Genomic DNA, 10861 nt, shown 5'->3' with positions numbered 1-10861 from the left:
GCGCTACTCTCCGCTTTCATCTATATTCAGGACAGTTTAATGTGTAACTGACCCCTCCCTGTGGTAGAGAGCGGGAGAAGAACCCTCCATAGTTTCCGCGGGTGGATTTGTCTCCTTCCTTTAAAATGGTCGTAACGATGGTGACCCTCGGGTCCTGTGGCCGGCGCTCCTCTTCCCAGAGGAAGGCAGACATTGATGGTGAAATTCACCAGCGGCTTCAGTGCACCTGCACAACATTTGGCCGTCTGAGGAGAAGAGTGTTTGAAGATCAGGACACAATTCGCAAGTCCTCGATCATTTTGTCACACACTTTCTGTCTTTCATCTCTGGACTTTGTCCAACCGTCTGCCCATCAACTCCCCCCCTCTCCCCCTCAACTGTGTCAACCTATTACCAGCCAGGCTTTGTCCTGCCCCCTTCCTTCCATCGTTCTTCCATCTCCCACCCACCGCCCCTACAATCAGTCTGAAGAAGGGTCCAGACCCGAAACATCACCTGTCCATGTTCTCCAGAGGTGCTACTTGACCCGCTGAGTTAATCCAGCACTTTGTGCCTTTTTGTTGTGAAGCAGCATCTGCAGTTCCATGTTTCTGCATCTTCACACTGAACACTTGCAGCCGAATTACATTCATTCCCCGAGACGGCTGCGTGCGCAGTGTCAGCAGTTTCAGCGATTGGGAATGCGTTTTAAACCAGGAAGTGGATGGTTAAAATCAAATGTTAAAATGGCTTCGAAAGAGCAGGTCGAGAGTTGGACCGAGGAGGCAGTTTGTCCCATCTGCCTGGATTTCTTCACCGATCCGGTATCATTGGACTGCGGGCACAACTTCTGCCGCTCCTGTATCACACAGAGTTGGGACAGGGAGGGGAGAAACTCCTGCCCGGAATGTAGAGAGGAGTTTACGGACCGCACCCTCAGGGTGAATCGGGCCTTGGCGAGACTGTCTGAGAAAGCTCAAACACTGAGTTTGAATCGGACAGAGAAGGAAAGTAAACTTCAGTGCGAGGAACATCAGGAAGAATTTAAGCTGTTTTGTGAAACTGACAAGAAGCTGATCTGCCTGGTTTGTGCAGCTGGGCGGGAACACAAGTCTCACAGCTTCATGCCGGTTAAAGAAGCTGTTGAAACCTACAAGGTAAAAGCAAACCGATTTTGATCGCGTCATTGTTTAATTCCATCTTTATAATCTAACATTTTTATTCTCTGATTTTCAATCACAATCTCAGGATCAGGCGAAATCTTCCATCCAGTCTCTCACAAAAAAGGAATCAGAGATCCAGCGAATGGAGCAGCAACAGAAACAGAAGATTTCTGGAGTTCAGGTGAGGCTTTTAAGTTTCGATTTCCTGATCTTGTGTGGATTTGATCCCTGTGACGTGTGTAATAATAGGGCAGCGCAGTGACACAAGTAGTGCTGCTGTCAGGGCCGGCCTTAGGGGGTGCGGGGCCCAATTGGGAACAATTTTGGTGAACCCCAGATTCCCAGCCAAGGTCTGTCAGCCCAGTTATTTAGTTTATATTATGAAATTGTACACTAGGTGCTATGGATTCTACACTGTGTGAATCTCTCCTGCTCCCTCCCGTTTGACTGTCAGTAGCTCCGCGGCTTCCAACCTTTACCGCAGCAGCTATTTTCCATTAAAGTGCAATTTGTGATTGGACACAATGTCCATGGAGACAGCGGCTGATTGGACGGGAGACCTATTTGTTGATTGGACGGGAATATTAAGGCAAGCTGGTTGGTGATTGGATACAACCCCCTTAGAGACAGCGTTTGATTGACCGACAAATAAAATTATCAAATAGGAAAACAAAAATCGCTGGTCGGTGTGAACTCAGTGGACAACTGGTTGTATCTCCAAACTAAACAGTATAACATGCAGGTACAGTGGACAACTGGTTGTATCTCCAAACTAAACAGTATAACATGCAGGTACAGTGGACTGTCTGGTTGTATCTCCAAACTAAACAGTATAACATGCAGGTACAGTAGACTATCTGGTTGTATCTCCAAACTAAACAGTATAACATGGACTATCTGGTTGTATCTCCAAACTAAACAGTATAACATGCAGGTACAGTGGACAACTGGTTGTATCTCCAAACTAAACAGTATAACATGCAGGTACAGTAGACTATCTGGTTGTATCTCCAAACTAAACAGTATAACATACAGGTACAGTAGACTATCTGGTTGTATCTCCAAACTAAACAGTATAACATGCAGGTACAGTAGACTATCTGGTTGTATCTCCAAACTAAACAGTATAACATGCAGGTACAGTGGACAACTGGTTGTATATCCAAACTAAACAGTATAACATGCAGGTACATTCATTTAAAATTAAATCCAGTGATTATTTCACATGATTTCTCACTGTGTGAAGCTCAATATCTGATCAATTTCTGTTTTACACGGTTGGTCTGCCGTGAGCATTTTTCTCTCCCAAAACAGTTCATATCTAGCAAACCGATCAACGAACCAGACAGCAGTTGGACGCAGTCATAAAAACATAGAAAATAGGTACAGGAGTAGGCCATTCGGGCCTTCGAGCCTGCACCACCATTCAATATGATCATGGCTGATCATCCAAATCAGTATCCTGTACCTGCCTTCTCTCTATACCCCCTGATTCCTTTAGCCACAAGGGCCACATCTAACTCCCTCTTAAATATAGCCAATGAACTGGCCTCAATTACCTTCTGTGGCAGAGAATTCCACAGATTCACCACTCTCTGTGTGAAAAAAGTTCTTCTCATCTCGGTTTTAAAGGATTTCCCCCTTATCCTTAAGCTGTGACCCCTTGTCCTGGACTTCCCTAACATCGGGAACAATCTTCCTGCATCTAGCCTGTCCAACCCCTTTAGAATTTAGTGCGTTTCTATAAGATCCTCCCTCAATCTTCTAAAGTTTAGCGAGTACAAGCCGTCTATCCAGTCTTTCTTCATATGAAAGTCCTGGCATCCCAGGAATCAGTCTGGTGAACCTTCTCTGTACTCACTCTATGGCAAGAATGTCCTTCCTCAGATTAGGAGCACAAAACTGTATGCAATAAACCAGGTGTGGTCTCACCAAGACCCTGTACGACTGCAGTAGAAGCTCCCTGCTCCTATACTCAAATTTAAAAAAAAATCTTTATTTAACAAAGAGAATTCGTATTTCCGTACGAAATACGGAACATTAGTGCGGGGCCCCCATTAGGCGCGGGGCCCAATTGTGAGCAATCGGTCAAATCGGTTTAAGGCCGGCCCTGGCTGCTGTCTCCTAGTTCTGGTGAGCGGGTTCGATCCTGACCTCGGGTGCTGCCCGTGTGGTTCACGCCTTCTCCCTGTGACCGCATCGGATTCCTTCCACGTCCCCAATACACGCTGGTTCAATGGTCAATCGGGGACTGTTATAATCCCTGGGAAAGTGGGCTGTGGACGGATGAATGGGTATTAATGGGCACGTGAAAAGGAACAGGCAGCAGGGAATTGTATTGGGGTAGAGGATTGATGGGTGATGTGGGGGGGGGGGGGGGGGGGTTGTATGTAAGGCCACTGAGTCATAGGGCTTAACGTATGGAGCCGCTCAATCCATCTGGAGGACATCCGTAACTTCCGGTATATGTTATTAATGCAAGAAACGCGTACTTTCCTACCTGTTAAAAACCGCCAAAATGTTGAATGTTTGTGCTGTAAAAATGTGGAAGTTGGGGTAAGTGTGAGAGACATGTACCCAACTTCAGAATTCCAAAAGTGAAGCGAAATGAAGGTAAAGAGAAGCGAGAACTGAAGGGACAACAACAGCTAAAGTGCTTGGTAAACATTGGCCGTGCAGATATCGGAATTGAAAATATTGGGAATTATCGCATTTGCTCACTGCATTTCATCAACAGTAAGGCATTATTTGTGTTTTTTCTTAATTCCTTTGTTATCTAAAAAGTCTCAGAAGTGATAAATCTCGCTGTAAATTTTGCTTCAGAGGCGTTTCCTTGGTGTAAGTAAAAACCCACTTGAGAAACATGGGCGATTTTAAAATTTTACAGCCAGATTTATCACTTCTGAAACTTTTTAGATAACAAAGGAATCAAGAAAAAACACAAATAATGCCTTAGTTGATGAAATGCAGTGAGCAAACGGCCAATGTTCGCCAAGCACTCTGGCTGTTGTTGGCCCTTCAGCTCTCGCTTCTATCTACCGTCATTTCTCCTCACTTTTGGAATTGTGAAGTAGGCTAAATGTCTCTCACGCTTATCCCGATTTACATAATTATTTACAGGCAAAAAGTGACAATTTCAGCGGGGGGTTTTAACGGGCCCGCTACGCTGGAAACAGTGGTAAGTGCCTACCTGCAGTTCATCGCGTGTACTCCACTTGGTGTAGCATAACAACAGTACGGGTCATGGGGGTCGTGAAACCTCCCAATAACATTACCCTCATGACATTTCTGAAGTCTGAAGAAGGGTCTCGAGCCGAAACGTCGCCTATTCCTTCTCTTAATAGATGCTGCCTCACCCGCTGAGTTCCTCCAGCATTTTTGTCTACCTTAGACAAACTTGAATTGCCAAAGCAAATAAAAAATGCCCGGGACAAATGTCACTGTTAAAGTCGTGATGAAACACAACCAGTGACATGATATATTGATCTTCACCTTTTATTACACAGGAACAGTCACACAACCTTCAGTCCAAGATCACATCCCAGTATGCTGAACTGCACCAGATTCTCACTGAGAAAGAGCAGCGCGCACTGGCAGATATCCGGGAGGAAGAGAAGAAGATTCTAAATCCAATGGAGACAAATCTTGGAAAGATTCAAGAGAATTTAAAATCCATTCAGGAGGAACTCTTAAAGTTGCAGCAACAGATGGATCAAAAAGACAGTGTGGTGTTTCTGAAGGTGAGCGGTTACACTACAGTTTGGTGAAGTGAAAGTGCAGTCACAATATGGTGGGTGACATTGCAGAAATAAATGCTGCATTTACCAGTAATTCGGAACTGAGTAAATGTTCCCTCTGTTCCAGCTGTTGTTGTTCAGAAACGAATTGTCCTCCCGCTGAATCTATGGGATCTCAGGACTGTCTGGCCAGAATGTAGAGAGATGTTTGTATTATGTAGCGTTTAGAACAACAACGGGTGATCCTATATCTGATCCCAAGGACCACGAATGGACAGAGGGCAGTAAATCTCTGGGATTCTCCAACCTAGAGAATCTGAGAGGTTTAACCTGTGAGACGTATTTAAACCAGAGGAAGATACATTTTTGAAAATTCGGGGGATTGTAATCGATGGAAATGAGGCAAAGAAGAGGAGTTCAGTCCTGGGCTAGATCAGCCATGACCACATAGTGGGGATTAACATTGAAATCTAGAACGTGGCGCACACATCAGATTGATCATCTATATCCGGTTCCCATCAGCAGTGGGTGGTCACCTTGGGGGAATTTGCTCTGTATGTTTTGTGCACCTTGTTTCACCATAGAATGACATCCCATTCTACATCATAGACAGGCCATTTGGCCCATCCTATCCAGTCAAGTTTTCTGCTCCACTCATCATCCCTCCCATCTACTCTCCACACCCGGTAACAATACCCCAAATTCCAGGATGTCACGTGTTTATCCCGCTTGCACTTAAATTTATCTCAGCTGTTGGCTTCAGTCCCTCCAATGTAAGTGAGGTCCATGTTCCGAACAGTGCATTCTTTTCAGTACTTGTTGAATACCATGTTACATTCCAGCTTTGATTTTTGGTCTCCCCACAAGCAGAGATATTATTTCACCCCCATCCATTAAAATCCACTGATAATTTTAAATTCTATCTCATCATTTCTGACATGTTCTACAGATAAAATCCCATGACCTGCCCAGTCTTTGCATTAAGTTCTGTGCAAGAGGGAACTGCAGATGCAGGTTGAAACAGAAGATAGACACAAAAAAGCTGGAGTAACTCAGCGGGACAGGCAGCACCTCTGGAGAGAAGGAATGTGTGACGTTTCAGGTTGGGACCCGAAGTCTGAAGAAGGGTCTTGACCCAAAACGTCACCCCTTCCTTCTCTCAAGAGATGCTGCCTGTCCCGCTGAGTTACTCCAGCTTTTTGTGTCTATCTTTGCATTGAGTTCCATCCTCTCAGTTATGACGTCATTCTCATGAACATTCCTTGTGCTTTCCCCCATCGTTCTACATCTCTGCGGCAATATCCGCTTTCTGTCTGCATGGCAGCGGCAATAAGAGTTGGGAAATGGGAATTATCAGAGGGTTGTAGAAATTTGGTCCCTCAGTCAATTGAGAATTTTGTTTTATTTATTTCAGGAAGAAGCTGGTCGCAAGCAAAGGTAGGACATTGTCTTGACTGAAGCATTGTAAGGTTTTGCTGAATATATTTCTAATGCTCAGATGATATCCTGCTGTTAAATATTTGCAGGGTTTGTGATGAAGCCAAACCACTGCCGGTGGTAGATGATAACTTGCTGATTGAAAAATTTGATAATCCTTTTTTGTACAACATGGTATTGGCAGAAACACATGATGGCATCAAACAAGGTAAAGCTTATACTCTTTCCATTGTTCTTGTTTCTGGAATCTTTAAATTATGTGTAGATGCAAACATTAATGGTATTTTGGACTCAAGGGAAATTGAAGATTTGATCTTCCACCAAACACAGCTGCAGAAAAGCATCACATAGTCAGAGAGAGAGATGTCGCACAGAAACAGGCCCTTTAACTCAACATGACTATGCCAACCATGTTGCCCAACCAAGCTAGTCCCCCTTGCCTGAGTCTGACACATATTCTTCCGTCTTTCTGAATCATGTCTCTAACCAACTGTCTGTAAAATGTCATCATTGTAGCTGCCTTGTCCACTCCCTCTGTCAGTTTGTTCCATACATGCACTACGCAATGACTGAATTAGCTGTTCCTTTTTACTGTTTCCACTCTCACCTTAAACTGATGCACTCTGGGTTTAAACTCTCCTACCTTGGGTAAAATACTAGGCTATTCACCTTATCTGTGAAAACATCTATAAAAACAGCCGGATGGGCTCCAAAGACAAATGTCCCTGCCTGTCCAACGTCTCCTTATAACCCAGCCCTTCAGACCTGAGGAAATTATTGTAAACCATTTGCACCCTCTCTAATTTACTAATAACTGTATTGTGTCAAACGCTGTATTTAATATCCTGACCTATGCAAGCATGAGTGACAAACACATTCTTCACCACCCTGCCTGTCACTGTTGCATCTTCCATGGCACTGTGTACCTGCAGCCCGAGATCTCTCAGTTCTATAACGTTCCCCGTTTACTGTGTATGTCCTGCCCTGGTTTGTCTCAGCAAAGTGCATCACCTCACCTTCACATGAATAAATCCCACCTGCCGTTCCTGAGCCCATTGGCCCAGTTCACAGGGATCCCATTTACTCTCAGATAACCTTCTTCACTCTCCACAATGTCACCAATTTTAGTTCCATCTGCAAACTGACTAACCGTGCAACCTACATACACACCCAATCGTGTATATAAATAAGGAACAACAGTGGACTCTGTCTCCAGTCTGAAAAACAACCCTCTACCAACATCCTCTGTCTGTGACCTTCAGGTAAATGTTGTATTCCATCGGCTAGTTCACCCCGGATTCCATGAGATCCAACCTTCCAGAGCGGCCTCTCATGCGGTGTGTAGAAGTTGCATCTCTCAGAGGGCAGTGAATATCTGGAATGTTGTGCCCAAGGTGGTGGTGAAAGGCTGAGTTATTGGATATGTGCAACTTGGCTACAAATAAATATTTGATTGATTGAATATTTAAGATTATGGGGAACTCACACAGAAGAGGAATTGGTGCCAGCTTAGATCAGCCATGATCACATTGAATGGAGGGGCAAGCCTGAGGAGCGGATCCTAATCCTGCTCCTGTTTTCTTGTGTTCCTATGCTCCTGTGTACCGATAAATAGACAGACTTGACACAGAGGAAATGCAGCAAAGATTAACAATACTTGTTCCTGGGACAATGAATTTGCTGTGCGGGGTGAGATTGAGTAGACTAGGCCTGTGTACTCGAGTGTTCTGGTGTATTGGAGGCGATCTCAGTGAAACACAAAGTTCTTACAGGGCTCAGTGGTCTGGATGCAGGGAGGACTGTATGTTAGCTTTCATTGCAAAAGGATTTGAGTATAGAAGCAGGGAGGTTCTACTGCAGTTGTACAGGGTCTTGGTGAGACCACACCTGGAGTATTGCGTACAGTTTTGGTCTCCAAATCTGAGGAAGGACATTATTGCCATAGAGGGAGTGCAGAGACGGTTCACCAGACTGATTCCTGGGATCTCAGGACTGTCTTATGAAGAAAGACTGGATAGACTTGGTTTATACTCTCTAGAATTTAGGAGATTGAGAGGGGATCTTATAGAAACGTACAAAATTCTTTAGGGGTTGGACAGGCTAGATGCAGGAAGATTGTTCCCGATGTTAGGGAAGTCCAGTACAAGGGGTCACAGCTTAAGGATAAGGGGGAAATCCTTTAAAACCGAGATGAGAAGAACTTTTTTCACACAGAGAGTGGTGAATCTCTGGAACTCTCTTCCACAGAGGGTAGTTGAGGCCAGTTCATTGGCTATATTTAAGAGGGAGCTAGATGTGGCCCATGTGGCTACGGGGAGGGGGATCAGGGGGGATGGAGAGAAGGCAGGTACGGGATACTGAGTTGGATGATCAGCCATGATCATATTGAATGGCGGTGCAGGCTCGAAGGGCCGAATGGCCTACTCCTGCACCTAATTTCTATGTTTCAATGTTTCCCCTGTGTGAGGGGAGTGGAGAACGGGCACCCTCTCAGAATGTGGGCTGCACCATGTAGGACAGAGATAAGGAGACATTACTGCACGCAGAGACTGGGGAACCTTTGGAATTCCCTGCACTGGTGGCTGTGGAGACTCAGTCATTCAGTGCTCTTGGAGCTGAGAGCCATGGTTGTACATTACAGAATCAGGCGATTCGGCCCATCATGTCCATGTCCACCTATTTCCCAGCTTTACTAATCGATTTGCCCACATTACATTGGTATTCTTCTGCACCTCACCTAGATAAGTGCCTCAAATATAATGATTAGATCTCACCACCGCCTCCTCTGTAGCATGTTCCAGATATCAACCATTCTCAGTGTAAAGAAAACTTACTACTCAGATCCACTTTAAAATTCCTTGCTCTCAAGATAAACCTGCACTCTTGATTTGATATCCCTGCTGCAGCACCGATCTCTGCTGCACTCCACCAGTCACAGACCTCCAAGCAGAAAACTCATCCTTCCACCGCTACCTTCTACCTCCAACCACCAAGCCAATTGTGGATCCATTTCACCAGCTCGCCTTGGATCCCACCTGCCTTCACTTTCTGGACCAGCCTTACATGCACAACATTGACAAGTCCCTCAGTGAAGTTCATATATTGGTTCACAATGAGATCAGTGTGTTCTTAGTTGTACACATACATCAAATCCACCCGTGAATCCCCTCTCTTTCAGCGACCCTACAACCACAAGTCTCCACCCATTCTGTCCAACACCCGATCATTCAACCTCTGCTTCCTTCCATGGTCCAAGCCACCCCTCCCTCTCTCTCACCCTCCACTCAAAGAAACAGGGGCAGGTCATCTGGCCCCTCATGTCTCCCCCTCCCATTCACTATGATCATGGCCACTCCACCCCACACCTCTACCTCCTCTTTAACAACCTCAAACTACCACTCACCTCAATATCCTCTAGCTCCAATCTGCCTCCATATATGAATAGCCCGCTTCATTTCTCCATCCCCACTGCAATCTCGCAATCCTCCTCACTCTGCGCACTCGTCCTCCCCGTCCACCCTCCCCCACCCCACGAAATTCCCCTCTCCATCCCTGGATAAAAACTCTGGGAAAGATGTGTGTTGTCCACCCGATGTGGTTGTGGGTGAAACCCCGGGCAAGGTGTCAGTTGTCCGCCCGCCTGTGCCCGAGTCTCCCCCCGACCCCCGGGGACTCTCTGATTCTCTGCTTCTCCCCCCAGTCTCCGTCACCCTGGATGTGGAAACAGCGCATGCGCGGCTCGAGGTGTCTGAGGATCGGAAGAGGGTGAGACTGACCCGGACTGATCTGGAGGAGTCTCCCTGACACCGGGAAGAGGTTTACAGGCTGGGAGTGTGTGCTGGGATCGGAGGGATTCACATCGGGGAGACATTACTGGGAGGTGGAGGTGGCGGGGAGTCGGAGCTGGAGTCTGGGAGTCGCCGCAGAGTCTGTGGAGAGGAAGAGAGGGGTCACACTGACCCCGGAGACTGGAGTCTGGAGCATCAGGCGGTTGGGTGACAGGTTTGATGCATTCACCTCCCCTCAATCCCCTCTCCCCGCCCGTCCCATCCCCGGGAGGGTGGGAGTTTATCTCAGTTACGAGTCCGGGACAGTTTCATTTTACGACGCGGACACCAAGTCCCATCTCCACACCTTCACTGGGAATAAATTCACGGAGAAACTTTATCCTTTCTTCGGGACTTGTGATGGAAACAACTGGCTGAGAATCTGCTCCGGTTCCGCTCCGGGTGTGTAAAAAAAAATGTAAATGTGGGTAGAGTGAAATAAACAGCAACTGAAATCAGAGCTGTCTGTCTGTCTGTCGATCAGTCAATTTTAACGTCGTCAAATTAAACAAATTGCGAGCAATTTCGCAAAGTGCAAAGTGAGTAACTCAGCTGGTTCCCCCCAAGAATGATACCCAAAGCGTTGAGTTACTCCAACACTTTGTATCCACAAGTACATCCACTTCCTCCCGAATGAGGAAGTTCAAACAGGCTGCCACCTGGCGTCACCTCGTCCGTTACTCAATTCTCCAACACATTGCACAACACCGTATCATGC

At 46.1% G+C, this 10861-nt stretch overlaps 1 protein-coding gene across 1 annotated transcript; it reads left to right on the top strand.

The window, feature by feature from the left end:
* Nucleotides 1-470: 470 nt before the first annotated feature.
* LOC129716120 (E3 ubiquitin-protein ligase TRIM39-like) lies at nt 471-10601 on the top strand. The gene is given in 7 exon segments (XM_055666004.1): nt 471-1136; nt 1228-1323; nt 4649-4882; nt 6294-6316; nt 6406-6524; nt 10017-10105; nt 10107-10601. Coding segments are annotated over 7 exon segments (1560 nt in total). The 5' UTR covers nt 471-584; the 3' UTR covers nt 10554-10601.
* Nucleotides 10602-10861: the final 260 nt, after the last annotated feature.

The sequence above is a fragment of the Leucoraja erinacea genome, unplaced genomic scaffold (assembly GCF_028641065.1).
Source record: "Leucoraja erinacea ecotype New England unplaced genomic scaffold, Leri_hhj_1 Leri_1702S, whole genome shotgun sequence".
Lineage (NCBI taxonomy): Eukaryota > Metazoa > Chordata > Chondrichthyes > Rajiformes > Rajidae > Leucoraja > Leucoraja erinaceus.
This window is presented reverse-complemented; position numbering and strand designations above follow the sequence as displayed.